General features: G+C 36.3%; 1 protein-coding gene across 3 annotated transcripts in view; it reads left to right on the top strand.

The window, feature by feature from the left end:
- The window catches only part of RNLS (renalase, FAD dependent amine oxidase), a 290024-nt gene that overhangs the window by 215125 nt on the left and 56684 nt on the right, over window positions 1-18215 (top strand). For all 3 annotated transcript variants that reach the window (XM_007179153.3, XM_007179152.3, XM_057531202.1), the window contains exon 5: window positions 7939-8112. In XM_007179153.3, the coding sequence (XP_007179215.1) occupies window positions 7939-8112 (174 nt within the window). The remainder of the gene's footprint in view (window positions 1-7938; window positions 8113-18215) is intronic.

The following is an 18215-nucleotide window of genomic DNA, read 5'->3' on the forward strand; positions in this document are numbered from 1 at the left end:
AACTTTAGTATCTTTATGTCTCAGTGTTTTATGGAATTTTTTTTACCAAGGCAATAAATGCTGTTTATGACTTCTTTAAATTTACATAATATTCCAACATATTAATACCCTGTGAACTTCAAAAAACCGAATACATTTATAGTGGTATAACTGGTCACCAAAATGAGGGGAAGGAAACTTTACAATTGTGAGAAGTGCAAATGTTCTCATTAAGGCAGTATTGACCCAGACAGCCATTTAGTATCTATCTCCTCAAATACCTCACAACTCGGGAATGCCCACCAGGACAAATAAACGTCAGCACCTAAATTCTTACATTTCCTTCACTTTCTGATTCATCTGGTGAAGTGCGAGTAGGAAGTATCTCTCTTTTCTTACCTTTTTAATGCCACTTAATGCATTGATTTTAGGATCCCACAAAATTTGGGAAACATGATAAACTTCTCTTACTAGATATGAACTTAATTGTCCTAAGATGCCTATGATTTTTAATGTGTTCTAATGACTTCCAAAAAACAGCAACATGTAGCAACTAGATGGAATGCACCTGTTAAAATTTGTATTCGCATAATGATTAGCATTCTCCCTAAACACGTGAGCATGAAACCAGCTTAATCCAAAATTTTTAATCAGTATATTTTTATTAAGTGACCAAAAGACAATACAGAGAAGTCTATTTGTTTGGCACCTTTCATTTTTATATAATCCTGGGATAGGATTAGGATTAAGAAAATGTAATGCCAGCATACTAGAATAATGATGACACAAAATATGGGTTTTCATTCCTTTCAAAATATAAATCTTTGAAACAGTCAGCATTCTAAATTAGATAGCTAAAAAGCCCACAATTTATTTTATTTTTCAAAAACTATTATCTGAAATGGTTTTAGCATCTTTAATACTCCTTACTTTTCAAAGAAAAGCTTTGTTTTTTTTTACCCTCTGCTCTGAAAAGTGAAGTGTATCCAGTATGTATACTCCACTTACCAAAGAGATATCTTTGATTTAGTATTATCCTGATATGCTTGAAACTTAGGATGTTGCCTCTAAAGGCTTTTTAAAAACTTTTTATAAAGTATGTTATACATATAGACACCTCTAAAGGATTTTAAATTCAAGAGCTATAGTGTTGGGTTTTTGCAATACACTTATTTGCCAGGCATTGTGCTAAGCACTTGATATTATCTCATTTAATTTTCTTAACAATCCTTTAAGGCCAGCACTGTTATCATTCTCATTTTATAGGAAAACAGATGCTTAGAGGGATTAAGCAATTTGACCAAGATCACACAGATTCTGTGTCAGAGCCAGAACTCAAACCCAAATTTTTCTGACTCCAAAGATACCTCTCAGGATGAAAGAAATATTTCCCTGGGGAAATCCCACATAGATATAACTGCTGAAGTCTGTCCCCAATAAACTTTAGATTTATTGCTTGAGAAAACTATTTTTGAAAATGTGCTTCCAGGAGTTAAGACTTCTATACCTACAGAGTCCATGTGAACATTCAATTTATTCCAGGTGAAGTGAAACAAGACTGGCTCTGGGATGCTTGTACACGAGAGGGGTGACTCACGAATAGTAAAAGTTCACACTCTACTGGCCTGCTAGGAGAACTATTCATGGAAAATGGGTCTTTCAGCACTATTTCTACAACCACTTTGAGTAAAGAGAAACCAGCTACTCTGGCTAAAATACTATTGGCTTCATGTACCCACAGAACTAGATGGTCTAATATTAGGAATTGAATTTGTGCATAAAACTTGTTGACATTCTTGGAATTCAGTATAAAAGATAAAAGCAATAATAAGCAAATCAAGAGCAGCCAGTATCCCCTGATGCAGAGCTTAAATAATTATAATACAAATTGACTTCCTAACTTCAACTGTCCCTGAGCTGAAATTCTTTATATATGGTAGCAAATTGGGAAATTAGCAATCCTCTATAACTGGCTATAAACAACAAAACTTCTAGAAGGAGGTTACTGCTTTGAGCACAGAGTGACCATCAATGTGAACATTTACCATTAACTACAATATTGATAATGAATGCCAAGTTAATGCTAAAAGGTGTTTGTTTTACTATGAATATTGAAATATTCATTGTCATGCCAAAAAACATCAGCCTTCGGTAAGGAGAAATTCAGTTGAGAGCAGTACTTTTTTTATGAAAACACAGACCTTCAGAAATAAGAAAGAAAGAAAAGAAAAAAGAAAAGAAAGAAAGAAAGGAAGGAAGGAAGGAAGGAAGGAAGGAAGGAAGGGAGGAAGGGAAGGAGGGAAGGAAGGAAGGGGAGAAAACAGATAGATTATCTAAATAAATATTATGATATCATATACAATACTAAAAATTAAACAGCACATAGGAAAAATTTTAAAATGTACAATAAATGGAGAATCTCTATATCACCCATTGATAAAAATCAACTTAAAAACATGAAGAATTTAATAGACCAATTAGCAGAACAGCATGAACAGATTTTTTCCAAAAGAGACTATGTGCACTAGTAGATATACAAAGAATGTTTAGTCTCGTCGGTAAAGAAATATATATTAAAACTAAAATGAGATCTGTTTTTCCTATTAAGTTATCAAGAGAAAAGGTAATAATCACAGGCAAGGAAACAGTGAAATGGGTCTTTTATACACTGTTGTTGGAAGTGTAAATTGATGCGTCTTTCTGAATGTCAATTTAACAGTAATTCCATTTCCAATATTCTGTCTTAAGGAAATAATTAGAAAGGTAAATAAAGATCTATGCACAAAGATGTACATAACAGCTTTAATTATAATGGACAAAAAAGGAAACAAATGTACAACATTAATGAAATGGTTAAATTCAAATTACACAACATCCATTCCTTAAAATTGTATGGGGGCATTAAAAATTATGTTTACAATGAGATATTTTGTAAAATGCAGTATATAAAATTGTATGTACGATATGGTCACAGCCATGTTTAAGGAAAAAAGTCTAAATATTGATAGCTGTTTCTCTGGGTAATGAGAATATAGTGATTATTATTTTCCCTTTTGCCTCTTTATAACTATGTGTACTTTCCAAATATTCTAAAATGGATATGTATTTATCATTATTTATGGAATGCCCACATTGCATCAGTCATTGTCCTGGGATCTGGACACACAAAGCTCATGAGGCACAGTCTTTTTCCTCAAGTTGCTTATAATGTAGTGTCTTATTTTTATATTGTAACTTTTAAAATTATAGAACAACAAAGTTGTTGTTTATTAACTAGGGTAGGTGAGAAGTAGTGTCCCATGTATTCTCATTTGATCTCTTTCCCTCACACCACCTTTTCAAGCCAACAGGAATTCTGGCTGATTTATCTTCAAAATATATCCAAAATCCTATGAAAGGTAAACCAATAAAGCTCTGAGAGAAAATAAATAAGAGAATATCTTCAAGACCTTGGAGTAAGCAGAGTCCTTAAACAGAACATAAAGGGCTAACTATAAATGAAAAAATGGTAAATTGTACTAAATTATAATTAAAACTCTGTTCATCAAACCACACTATTAAGAGAGTAAAAAGGCAGGCTACTGAGGGGGGGGGGGGAAGCTTTTATAATTCACATATAAGACTCATACCCAGAATATATAAAGAACTCCTACGTAGCAATAAGAAAACGGCAGATAACCCAGAAGAAAAATAAGCCAAGATTTGAACAGGCAATCATAAAAGAATATCCAAATAAACATGGAAAAGCTTCCAAATATTAGTCGTCATGGAACACAAATTAAAACCACAATGGGATATCACTACATCCCAAATTAAAAAGGCAGATTGTAGCAAATGTGGATGAAGATGTAGAGCAACTAAACTTTCATACACCCTTGGTGGGAGTACAAATTGGTACACTTTAGAAAACCATTTGGCAGTAGCTACCAGAGCTGAACATAAGGGAACCCCACGATCCAGGAATTCCTATACTAGTATATACCCAAGAGAAGCACATACATATGTTCTTCACAGTACCTTTGTAATCACCCAAAACTGCAAACAATCCAAATGTCCATCAACAGTAGAATGGATAAAGTGTAGTAGATACATACAAGCAATACTATCCCACAGGAGAATTAAGTACAGCTACATGTAACAGCAATTAAAATATCACCAGCATGATACTGAGTGAAAGAAGCCAGACACAAAGAGGACATACAACATCATTCTGCTTATGTGACATTCAGAAACAGCTCAACTAATCTATGGCGTTAGAATTCAGGATTACTGATTATGCTTGGCAAGGAGTACCTGTAAAGGAGGAAGAAGGTAGCTTCTGGGGTTCTGGTAATGATCTGTTTCTTAATCTGGCTGGTGATTATACTGGTGCATTCACTTTATGAAAATTCAAGGCATATTTTTCTGTAGGTATATTAAACCTCAATTAAAATTACATTATATATATGTATGTGTGTGTATGTGCCATCCATATATATATAATACATGCACACATATATTTATAAAATATATATAATTCAAAGGTATGTATTTATACATGCATATGTGTACACACACACACACACACACACACATTATGTCCAAAATGTAACCACTTCTGACCTTCTCTACTGTTACCTCCCATCTAAGACTACTGCAATAGCTGTTTGCCCCAGTTCCTCTCATGCATCCCTGCAATCTTCACCTATAGCCAGAATGATAATTTTTAAAACAGAAGCCAGGTCATATCTGTCCTTGGCTTATAACCAGTAGTAATGGTTCCCCTGTCAATCAGAATAAAATCCTCGGAGGAGACATATATCCCTGACAGCCTATTTAAAGTAGCCTCACTACGCAGACCTGTCACTCTTATCCCTTTACCTGGCTTTAATTTTCTTTATAGTTCTTATCACCAACTGTCGTACCATTTACTTAGTTATTTATTGATAACTGGTCTCTCCACCACTAGTATGTAAGCTACCTGACAGAGGGAACTTTATCTTTCTTTATTATATCCCTCACATCTAGAACGATACCTGGCATCATAAAGTAGGCAATGAATGAATGAATGAGATCATCACCAAACCACATAGGAAATAAGACAGAATATGTATGTCTAGCCCTCTTTTATATGTTAGGAGACTAAAAGAATGAAATTACATTAGAAAACAAAAAAATGAAATTACTCACTTGATGTTATTCGGGAGTACAGTTCAGGTCTTCTGTTTTGCTCTCCCCCCTCTCTCTCTTTCTCCCTCTGTTCTTCCCCTCCCCCATACCCACATGTACATACATGTGTGCACACACAGGCATAGGCACAAGGAGAATGGGATGAGGACAGTTCTCCTAATTGGCAGAAGTATGAATGTAAACTACCCCATTCAATGCAATTTAGAGCCACTTTATTTACATCAGATAGCCATAAAATATATTATATATATATATAATACATGTATGTGTGTTTGTGTGTGTATAATTACAGAGATTATATAATCCTAGTAGTTCAGAATTAAATGAGGATGACGTCCAGGTAAAGATTCATTATATTGGAATCAGGCACTTTTATATGAGCCTCATTTTGTGGATATACGGCCCTTTTGAATACACAGTAGTAAAGAACCTATTATTTTTCTTGCCAAAATATATGTATCCATGACCTAGGGCTGCTCCCTCCAGCATTTTGCATTAAAAAAATTTTCAAACGAAATAAAACTATTTTGTTAGGTCCTGCAACAATTATAAACTTTCTGGGCCCTGAAGGTAAATTTTTTTGTAAATGAATATGTTCAGAAGTTGAGATTGTTTCAGTCAAAAGTCTCACCTCGCTGTTCTCAGAATGAATTGTAGAGCCCCTGAAGCAGACAAGGGTGTTTAAGGTTAACCTCTGTTTCTATATAGATGTCAATTACCTTTTCAAAGTCTTCCCAGTGGGATTTGCCACTTGGCAGCTTGTCTAAAAACTAGCTAAATGTGCAAATGTGTGTGGCGGGGAGGAAAAGGTCCAGTTTGGTTGTCAACCTAGTTGACCCTTCGGTTTTGGTAAAAAGAAAAAAAAAATTTTTTTCAAAAAAGAGTTTTAGGCCCTTTCAGTTGCTAAATAACTGACTTCACTGTTTTGTAGGTTTACTTTTTTTAATTGAAAAAATGGGAAACTTAGTGATAACCTCCCAAATACACAATACGTGCTCAACTGCAAGTGTTAGTCTCCTTCACCTCCTCCAGCTCAGAAAGCAGTAAGCATAATATCAGGCCCCATAACTCTAAAAGTAGAGTAAATAATAAAATGAAGCCCAGGATACATTGAGTGTAACAAGGCCAGTGTCAAAAGATCATTTGTTCATCAAGTAGATAAATCTTTTAATAAGACAGAAAATGATGGTTAAAGGGAATGATGGCTTTTACTTCTGAGTGCAAAATAACCATTAATGTCAGAAGAGAAAGAAATGCTAAAGTTCATTTTGAAGCTCAGACTTACAGATCAGGAGGGGAAGTGTGGAGTAAAGAAGATGGGCATGACTCCGATGCGGGAATTCTAGCTTCATCTTGACCGCACAGACTTGGAAGCTGTGTAACCTAGGGCAAGTTACTTAACTTCTCTGAATCTCAGCTTCACAGAGATGTAAAATTAGAATGGTAAATCTTGCAGGGCTTTTGTGAACATTAAATGAGGTCTTAGTTCTAAAAATGTTTTGTAGCCAAGAATATGCTGTGATAATGTGTAGGATTATTACTGTGCTTAAATAATTTGAGTATCCTTCTTGTTTTCTCTCTTCCTCCTAAAGCCACTTCTCTAAGGTTTAGCTAAAGTTACCCCCATCCTTGAGGTTTGCCAATCCCTACTGATTTAGATTAGGATATTTTTCAGCAATTAAATGGGAATTTTTCATATGCTCCATTTCTGAACTGGCTTGACTTAAGCCTTCAGAATAGAACTATTGCCTTCTCTGAAACCCAAATTATTAATGTGGTACATGAACAAGCAGCTCCCTGAGACCCTTAAAGGTAGGAAGAGTGGATATGGAAATTAAAACGTGAGGGAAGTCTTTTCGTTCTTCATCCCAGGATGGAACATTGTCCCATTTTGCTAAATATTTTTCTCTCTATAATAGAAAAAATGGCTAATGAACACTTATCATATGCCAAGCACTGTGCTATGCATTATTCATGTAATCCTCACAACAGATTAATGCATCCTGTACTATTTTTGCCACTTACAGACAAAAGGACTGTAATTAGAATAAGTGGCTTGACCACGGTCACCTACCTAGTAAGTGGTAGAGTCAGGATTTGAACCCAAACCTGCCTAATTCCTTTCCCAATCTTTCCATTTGTTGATTATTTACCTCCTACATTTTAACTAACTGTGCATGTCTGTGTTTGCCTTTCTATCTTTTTATACTTTCATCCTTTGTATTTCTGTGATTAATAGGGTAGAGGACTATAACAGAAAAGAAACTATGATAGTCCACTGACAGAAAGATGACAGGCAAACAAATGACTGTATGACATGGAAGAACTTAAAGAGGTCCATAAGAGATGGAGCATTAGTCTCCTCACTGGTAACATGGGAAGAATATTCTACCTTATACGGCGGTTGTTAAGACAGGGTGAAATGCTTGTGTTAAGTGTTGGCAAAAACCCTGCTCAGTGTATGGAATCTATAATGTTGCCAGCCAGTCCCAGGATAATAAGTAGGACACAAAGCTAGAAAAGCAACTTGGTGTCAGATTTTGAGAGTCTTAAATGCCAGTCTAAAGAGTTTGGACCTACAGCTTGATGAAAACAAGTGTGCCAAGGACAGTAATCACTCTGCAAAGAAATTAGAGCTGATGCTATTTTACATTACCTTTCAAAATTCATCATAAGTGAGCTGGAGTCGGTAGAAACAGTTGGAACTGGTTTAAAGGAGTTTTGTATTTGATGTACTAAAAGGAAGGATGATAATTTAAAGTTTGATGCCCTGTACTTTTTCTTCCACAGTAATTAGTGAATGCCAAAGGCAGCAACTGGAGTCTGTGAGCTACTCCTCTCGCTACGCGCTGGGCCTCTTTTATGAAGCTGGCACGAAGATTGATGTCCCTTGGGCTGGGCAGTACATCACCAGTAATCCCTGCATTCGCTTCATCTCCATTGATAATAAGAAACGCAATATAGGTCAGTACCCCCATTATTTCCCTTAAATACAGTAACAATGGTGGGTGTAGATCATGAAAAACGCTGTTTAATTGAGTGTTGCCATTCTGAACAGAGCAAGCATTTAACTCCAAGCCACAGGGGATAAAATTTAATGTCACATTTGGCCAATAGTAAAATACACAGTGAAACCAGCAAAGTTTTTCAGAAAATCATTCACCACATGGTTTGTATTACTGAGTTTATGAAAATAGTGTCAGAAGGTTTAAGATTTCAAAATGGCCCAAGTTTTATTGCTTTAATATGGATCCACCTATATGCAAATTTATCTCTCATCATTTATTTCTCGGTGGAGTTTGCTTTTGTTTGTTTGGTTTTGTTTTTAAAATTTGACAAGTGCTGCTCTTTCCACTTCCCAGGCTAGATATAAAAAGTGAATTTTACTATGTTATGAAAATCCTTCACTTCAATGTAATTGTATTTATTTAATTTTCATCTGGAAAACTACATAAAATTACTTTGTGTACAATGTAACTAAAATAATAGGTAAAATGTTTCATATGAGCTTTACTAGAATGGGATAAAGTCTACACTCCACCTTCTTTGTTGAAGATAGTTATTAAAATTAGATTTGAATTGCAAGAATAAACATAACTGATTCATTTCAGGCATAAAGGTGAAAGTATATTCTTATTTGTAGGATTGTAGTGATTGCTAAGAAATTGCTTTTTGTGGAATAAACGTTAATGATCTAAAATGACTGAATTCTTGAAAGGAATAGTCACTTCAATTTGTTACGGTGTTTTATGGTGCAGTGATGGTTTCATCAAGCATTAGTTAGAAGTCTTGCCTGATAAAATCACCAACTAACGTCTCTTGGCTTGCCAGAACTTTATAATGATAGAACTGGGCTGGAGTATGGTTTTTATATCAGAGCACATGATCTTAGAAAAATGTTTCTTTTATAACTTAAAACTCCCTAAGGGCTGGACTGTTTATGTTAACATGATACCACATATATGTACAATCAGCAGTTCATGAAATGCCCTGTAACAGCAATGGACTAACCATTTTTAACTCGACAACTGCTTTGTTCTGAGAAAAGGAAAATAGCCCTTGATCTTCTGTTATATGTCATGAATTAGACATTATCCTTTGTGTATTGCTTCATAAGATATGACATCTGTTAGGGTATATTTAGTAATACATAACAGAAAAACCAAGTTAAACTTGTTTAAACAACATATGGACATTTGTTATATTATCTGCTATGGACTGAATTGTACCCCCCCAAATTCATATGTTGAAGCCCTAAACCCCCAATGTGATTATATTTGGTGACAAGGCTTTTAGGAGGTAATTAAGGTTAAATGAGGTCATAAGGGTGGAATCCTAATTATAAGGCTGGCCTTATAAAATGAGGAAGAGAAAGAGAGAGAACTCTATTCTTGGGCATACACCAAGGAAAGGCCATGTGAGGAGAGTGAGAAGGTTAAAAGGCAGGCCGTCTCCAAGCCAGGAAGAGAGTCCTCACCAGAAACCAAATCAGCTGGCACCTTGATCTTGGACTTGCCTTCTCTGGAACTGAGAGAAATAAATTTCTTTTGTTTAAGCCATCCAATCTATGGCAGCCCAAGCTAACCGATAATATTATCTAAAAGGAAGAAGTTGGGGAGATTTCATGACTGATTGATTCAATAACAGAGCAACATCTTCAAGGACCTAGGGTTTATCCATCTCTGCTCTCTTCCACTCTTAATGTTGACATCCTCAGAGGACTGGTGGCAAGATGGCAATAACTATTGGAGTCACATCCAGACCCAGCAACATGCTTAGGAAGAAGAGGGACTATTACTATCTCAGTCCCTTTCTGAGAATTAAGGAAATCTTTCCAGAAACCCCTCAACTGACTATCTTGTATCTCATAGGTCATAACTGGGTGACTCAACCAGTCCGAAACCAATCACTGGCAAGGAGGGTGGGACTACCATTACAACCCTAGAGAAATCAAGATCTACTCCTGGAACTGGTATCAGGATCATCTTCCCTTTAGTCATATGAGGGTAGATACCTGACTAAAACAGGGGTTTGTTAGGAAGAAAGAAGGGAATAGTGGATGCTGGGTTGGCAACAAATAATGCCCATTATCTTCAAGTAGATTCACACCTTATGTGAGAGATAAAATTGTAAAGTTGGCACATAAAGAGAAGAATCATGTATATTCAAAATTATCTTTGAAAATATCTTAAAACTATGTGACATTTTGGAGACTAACATAATGTTCAGTAAATTCAGTATAGCATTTTGCCAGCATTCAATAGATTTCAGTTTATTCGGGTGAGGCCAGATGAAATTGTTGGTTTGCATTTATAGGACAGAGTGATATCTTCTACTATGAAAGGCACGCAGGAAAGAAAGAAATAGCAGTCATATCTCCTAACAGATTAAATCGCTGTGCAAATGGAGTGGGATGGTGAGTGAAAGCACCCACACTACTATGTAGTAGCAATTTATAAAATCAGAGTTATGCAAATTTGAAAGAGTACAACATAAAAATATTAATAAATTCTCACAAGATTGGCAGCTTTTGAAATAATAGAAATACCAAAAGAATCTTTTTTTATATTAACAATCACACAGTTTTAAATCTTGAGGGCCAGGTGAATTGGGAACCATGTTTTTGCTACAGCCCATGGTGGTGCCGCTTCAGACAGCAAAGAAATACCTTCCTTCCTTTGTCAGTTTTATGAAAAATTAATTTTGGATTATGCAAGTTTTAAAATATAGGGAGACCCCCAGTAATGGCATTCCCTAACATAAAATCTAACTAACTGCCTTGCATTTAAACTATTTTTTCTCACTATCTGGGGCCAGGGTGCTAAGTATATCTACTTGAATTCACATAATATAAATGTCCATATAGTGTAACTCCACTGTATTTTATTGACATTGATATTTAAGTAGGCCAGTAAGAATTGTCTCTTTATGTTACTAACACTACCCAACTCTACCCTTTATTTGGGGTGTTCGATTGAACCAATAATTAATACTATAAATATACACAATCAATGAAGGGAAACATTTGTGTTCTGTCAGGTAGGGCAGCAACAAGACAGACAAAGGGTGGCAGAACTGTCCACAAAATAAAGTCTGTTGTCAAGTCTTGAAGAGAGCCAGAGGATACAGGATTAGTAGCCCAAACCAGACAAAGGTCAAGAAGTAATCATTTGTCAAATGTCAGGAATAGACAGTACACAAACCAGAAACAAAAGTCTCCTTGGGCAGAGGGGCTAAATTCCAAGATGTATTAGACCCATACCAGTGATTATGGGTATGACCCAATACACTTAGGCTTGTGCTTTCCAAAATGTGTTCAATGGAACATCAGTTCCTTGATATGCTCTTTGTGAAGGGGCTCTGTCATCAAATAAGTTTGCAAAATGCTACTGACTTTACCCCTGTTTTAGAGAATCTCAGGGCATATTATCCTATTAAAAATATTCCTATAGAGAAGACACCTTCTCACTTTATTTAATCTAGAATTTCCCAAATGTACTTGACCATGGAATATTTTATTTAGGCACCAAACCTGCTAACGTCCCACAGAAATTGTTCCCCAGGACACACTTGAGAAAGCCTGACTTGATGTCACCGTTTATGCTTCGTACTTGGGCAGGAATTGTAAGCCAGGTGAGAGGATGGGGAAGTCTAGTCCTGAAGTCATCAGTGGGAAGATACTGAGTTTTTTTAGAGGTGGAAGAAGACTTGTTGCAGATGAACTCAAAACTTGGTAGGGTTATAACCGGAGACAATTTAGGTTGAAATAAGTTCCGAAATAAGGTCATGTGAATTATCATTAACATGGATAATATTTTAAATTATCAATAAGATTATCACTGTGGGAAGAATTTGGACTTTAAAAGATTCAGATTCAGATTCTGGCTCTGAAACTTGCTAATGATGTGATCTTGTATGACCCTTGTTTTGTAACAATAGGTTTTGTAACAAACACAATCAAAAATTTTAATGGCCTGAACATAACAGAAGTCTGTTTCTTCTTCACATAAGACCCAAACAGGTGTTTATGATTGGAAGGTAGCTTTCATCAAAGAGGTGACTCAGAGACCCAGACTCCTTCCACCCTTTGACTCTACCAGCTTCCTCAGGTGGCTTATAGAGTCACTTTGCTCATAGGAATCAAACAAGTGGATGAGAAAAAGAATGGAGGAGAGCACATAGGATATTTTTAGGGTTAGACTTAGAAATGGTACATATCAGGAGGGGTCACGTTTTATTGATTAGAACAGTTATGTGGCCATACCTATTTGGAAGGAAAGCTGGAATCGTAGTCTACCCATGCATGTAAGAAGAATAAAAAGTGGGTTGGTGAACATCTAGCCAGTTTCTGCTGGAGCACTTAGCATAAGTCCTAAGAAAGAGGCAGATTAGACCTACATAGATGATAAATAGATTTCAACACAGGTGCCAATCATTTAACAGGTAATCATCACCTGGGGCAAAAACTAAGAACAATTCCAAGACTGTGTCTAGACTCAGTAGAAGAGGATTCTACCAACAATTGGCAATGTCTGTCATGCAGGGGGCATAGGGAGCAGTGGGCAAGTGAAAGACATTTATCTCCTGTATAGGGAAAACACTCCTGTGTGTTCCTCCTTTACTCTCACACTCCTACCACACGGATTAATACAATCCGCAACTCTAGAAATGTGATGGCCAATGACCATAATTATATAGCTTTAAATATCTCATTAAAGGAAACAATCCGACTCATCCAAAAAGAAAACAAGTGAACAAACTTTTGCATCACATGGAATTTATACGTTCAAGGATTGTATTGTTAGGATCCTTGAGTAACAAACACTAATATAATGCATAATGCCTTTAAAGGCTGTTTTACAAAAGATGCAGAAAGATTATTCCATATAACTGTTTGTTACATCAACTCTTTATAAAAGATAGGAGCATAATATGAAATTCTGTAAATAATTGGGATAGGCCTGGGGCCATAAATCCAGTCACCTTGTCTTCACTTAGGGGAGTACATGATTATTCCAACTAAGCGATAGCCATGCAATTGACCACACAAAATATCTGCTTTTGGATTTGAAACGTTGTGCAATTATTTGTCCTTAAATTTGCAGAAAATGCAATCCAGATAGGTAACACTTTATAAGTTGAACAAAAAAGGACGAGGGAGAAGAAAAAGGGATGAGGGGGAGAAAAGGAAAGGAAAAGACCTGGGATGATGAAAAACTGTCAGGTTTCCAGTTCAAGCTTTTTCTTTAAAATATCAACTCCAGAAGCAGAGCTTTCAGATAAAATAGCAATCATCATCTTAAAATAACAAGCAGTAACCAGTTACAAAATTCATAATATTGTGTTTTTTGTGTTATAGACATAGTCATTTGTAATTCAATTATGTAACTGATGCTGTCCATATGAATCTGTTAAGGCAATTTAATAAACAGCAGTCAAATACTAATTACAAATATCCATCTCACTATTACAGTGATGCCACAGAATGATACATGATTGTAATATCAAATCTTTTTCCTTGCTCTCTCAGAAAGGAAAAAATATATATGTGTGTGTGTGTGCGTGTGTGTGTGTATATATATATGTATATATATACACATATATATGTATGTGTGTCATGTATAAATGTACTTACATAAAACATGTATACATAAAAATGAATATCATATGTTGTCATTTAAAGTAATAGGGACAAATTATGAAATAGATTACTCTTATTTCATGTAATATTTGCCACTTTTAAAAATGGGTTTTCTTTAGAAAATGAGATAACTCAATCCATTTTGTAAGGAGAACATTTGCACACAAAGTAAAAACAAACAGATCCCTTTCAGCCTCTGGTTTCCCTATCAAGCTATCCTCAATGGGAAAGATTTACATCCACGATAACACTTGTCCTCCCACTTGCCAAGCAAGTGAACTCAGTCTGAAAATCAATGCCAGAGACAGAGGGAAAGTGGAAAAGCAGCTAAATATGTAACATCAAAAATAAACCTTTAAAATATCCTAAGGAGTATATTACTGGGAAAAATATATATCTTATGGAAGTTTCCTTCAGAAAAATTGAATTCACAAATATTTTATCTATATGTTTTCCATTCTCAGTTTATTCGGTCAAATAATTATTTACAAATATGTATTGGATGCTTCTGTGTGCTGGGCACTCTGCTTGGAAATGAGGATTCCATAGTTTCTGCCCTCATGAAACATAATGTTTATGACGTCTACTCAAATGAGAAATTCTGAAGGAAATTGATACATGAGGCTCTGTTGGACTAGTGACTTGGAGTCAAGTATGAGTCCTCATAAATATAAATAGATGCACTGAGTATAGAGAGCAACAACTCACATGCATGATCAAAACTGGGGAGAGTCATGCTGCCTCGTGACGATATTATGATCTTTTAAAAGGATGCTTAAGACCTGGGACCTTTTGTCAACATGAATCTAATAATCTTTCTTCAGGTGAAGAAATGAAAAATGGGGACTGTGGAACATTTAAATCCATGAAAAACTCAGAAACTCTAGCATAGCCTATTATTTAACTTTCTCCTGGGGCTGCTAAAAAGTTTAATAAATACAAATAAGTTGTGAAATGTCCAAGAAGCAGTGAGCAAAAGGGTAAAGAGTCTAGAGTCTACAGCTGCCTGGCATTTCTGTAATTATAAACAATTCCAAACTGCAGATGTATATAGCATCCACACTAAGAAGTGAGTCTTGAACATTACATCTGCAGGTCTCTTCTTGTGCCAGCATCCCACCTTTGTGTTCTGCCTGCCCTGCCCTCTGAGAGTGGTATTTTCACTTGTGGTATTGGCCTAAACATGCAGCTGTCAGGCTGAGATTTACAAAAGATCTTCAGGTTGTCCAAGAGTCCCTCCAGAACACAAGAGCCAGATGTGCTGGTGACTGAGTGTAGTTTGGATCCACTATTAGGGGGAGAAGAGGGGAATGAGAATCAGATGACTGTTTATGATGAATAAATGTATGGATCTGAAATTTACAGGGTATAGATGAGAACAACAGAAAAACTGAGAGGCTGCCATCACTGCTGCCAATTTAGAAAGGCAATAGCCAGGGAAGACCCTCTGTTGGCTTTGTAAGGAGGTGAGGAAGGCCAGTTTACCTCAAGGAGGGAAAAATCAGCAGAGGTACACAGGTAGGAACTGCCACAGTCCCTCTGACCTCTTCACTAACAAAAGTCAAGTCACTTGGTATGTAGCTATCGTGTAATGAAGGCGCTGCTGTATTAAATGTAATGACATCTAATTTTTGCTATTTGTAATTATGATCCCTTTAAGTGATGGCTCTTCTGTCTGCCAAGCACCTAGGAGAGATTAGATGCCAGTTTGAGAGTGAGAACAAGGAGAGCTAAATTGTTATGCTTAACTGAGGAAAAAATTTCAGACACTCTGAGACTAAGGGGAGGGCAAGGAGCAGAGAAGAGAGAGGAAAGAGAATACTACATAGAGTAGTAGAGACTCTGGCTTGACCTGAGGGATTGCTATGTAGACTTGTAACTTGTTTGCTATATAATTTACTTTGTGACCCTCCTCCCACAAGTCCCTACCACCTCAGTGTGGTTCTGGATTGAGCAATTGTTTTAAATCGATGGGAGCTTTTTATTGGAGAGTTATTTTGTAAATCAACATAGTCCAGACACTTTTTTGGAATATCTAGGGTGAAATTATTAGGAACTTTATGGTTTCTTCACATTAGTTCCTGTGCAGAGATTTGGAGTCTGCTGTCTCTATGGAAAAACCTCACATCTGTTTGAGAATCTTATTTTGAATGCAGACAGAACTCCTCATCCTCTGGACCTCAAGTAAAGCAAGCTCAACTTACTGTTTCCATAATACCTGCAGCCAGGTCAATCTGTTGAGGGAGCTGGAAATTGGGAAAATGCTCTCTCTATGGGACTGAATGTTTTGAAGTATCTTGAAGTTAAGTCCTTACTGCAGCCTGAAGTGAAGCTGTCAACACCCTGGGTTTTAAGCCAGGGCTCAAAATGATGTGCTCTGCTCTGCTTCCCAGACAAGGGCCTGGTTTTCATCATTCTGGAGGCATCTCAAAACCTCTGCAGATTGAGAATAGTCTTGTAAAACTGTGTAACTCTCAGACAGCTTGTGAGCCTCAGGTCCTGGGAGACAGTAAAGACTTGTTGAACTGGATGAGAGCTTGACAAGTCTTCATTCTGGTCCATTTTTATCTGGGACCACAACAGCACTATACCAAAGAGATGGAAACTTTCCTTTGCCTCAGCTCCCTCAGAAAAGATTTCACCGTTTTTCTCACTGTCAAGAATTCTTCCTCAGATCAATCTGAATGTCTCATGGGCTAAAGAGTTGATATGCCCTGTTTGCAGAGCTGCTGCTTTCTCCAGATTAGCAGCTCTCTCCTTTAGCGGGAATACATGCCGCTGTCTATCACACATGCTATCCATTAATTGATCCCTCTTATCTTCATCAAGATTGAAAATATAAGAGATAGACTCTAACATCGTGGCATAACAGGAGTGTGTATTCGGTGCTCAGGAAATATTTGCTGAGCCAGTCGTCCTTTATGCAGCTCTGAGATGCCCTTCCCTTGTTCCGAAATAACATTGAGAATTAATACTTCAGTACTGGTCACCCACTTAGCAGGCAAGGAAAAGTAATGGCAGTCAGCAAATTGTTCACCCCTAAGACAATCTAGGTATCTGTTACTACTGCCCTCATATAAAATGAATGAGCTGTCTAGTTGCCAAATCTGCAAGCTGTTGAAAAAACATATGTGAGCTATTGGCGATTAGAATGATCAGAAACCTCTTTTGGAGACCCTGTCCCATGCCTATTACATGGGGAATACTTGACTACATAGTATCAGAGGTATTGCCAGTAAGACCTGGAAGTTTTATCAAGCTGTCTTCCCAAAGAGATCCAAGTATTCTTGGTAACAAGTTTACCGTGGTCTCTAGGGAATATGCATCTGCTTTGAATAATGCCCTGTAACACAGACCTTGATTTCTAAGGTTACACTTCAAAGGATCCCACCATTCTTTTTGTGAAAGATTTTTTTTAAATACTTGGTTGAAGAACAACTGTGCTCCAGCTGAGATATTTAACTTAGAAAATATGTGATAAGCTCTGCAAATGTGCCATTCCTCTTCCATGGTTTAGCAGTTATCTCTTTTTTCTATCTCAATGGAATTAAAATGATATCTTGCATAGGAACCTTGCCACAAATGATGAGTTCATATTAACCCAAGCTTGGTAAGTGGTGAATTCCTTATAGTATAATTCATGATTTGGTTTTTATTATCATGGATGGTCAAAAATAACCAGTGTTATCAAGTATGGTTCTGTTCCATGGTTCCATGGACTTTGCAATCACACAAACCTAGTTTCAAATTATAACTCTATACTTAGAATTAGGTTGAACTATATTATATTGCTGTCTTTGTCATTTAAAATGTTCAAATACCAGCATTTTCATGTGATTCAACCTAATAGCTCTGTAACCATGAGTAAGTTTCTCAATCTCTCTGAGCTTTACTTATCTGTACTGTAAAGTTAATAGTGTCTCCCAGAAATGTAATAAGGGTTGAATAGTATATCCAAAATTCCTAGTCCCATGCCTAGCACACCGGAGGCACACAATAAATTCTGTCTTTACAGTTGTTGTCACATAAATTATTTTATGGTTTCAGTCTATCAGCTATATAAACTTTTTTTCATTTTGAGAAAGAAAAAAGGGGAAGATAATGCCAATAGTGCAAGTTTAGTTAAATTATATTATCTTCTGTTAAAAATAATAACACTTATACACGTTAGGGTAGTTAAACAATATCTCATTTCCCGAATAAGGTGTTAAACTCAGAGAACATTAAATTAAATGTGGTTCCTCTTTCTTTTTATGGCATCTCAAATCCCTTTTTGAATAACTCCCCCAAAATTTACACTCCAGCATATCCAAGAGGAGTTAGATACTATGAAGTAAGTTGTCAGCAAATCGAAGGCTGAGACTAATTCGAGAGCAGGTTTCAAAGTGTGACTGCAGAATCTCACCACAGGAAATCGCTTCATTGT

Source organism: Balaenoptera acutorostrata, chromosome 16, assembly GCF_949987535.1.
Source record: "Balaenoptera acutorostrata chromosome 16, mBalAcu1.1, whole genome shotgun sequence".
Taxonomy (NCBI): Eukaryota; Metazoa; Chordata; class Mammalia; order Artiodactyla; family Balaenopteridae; genus Balaenoptera; species Balaenoptera acutorostrata.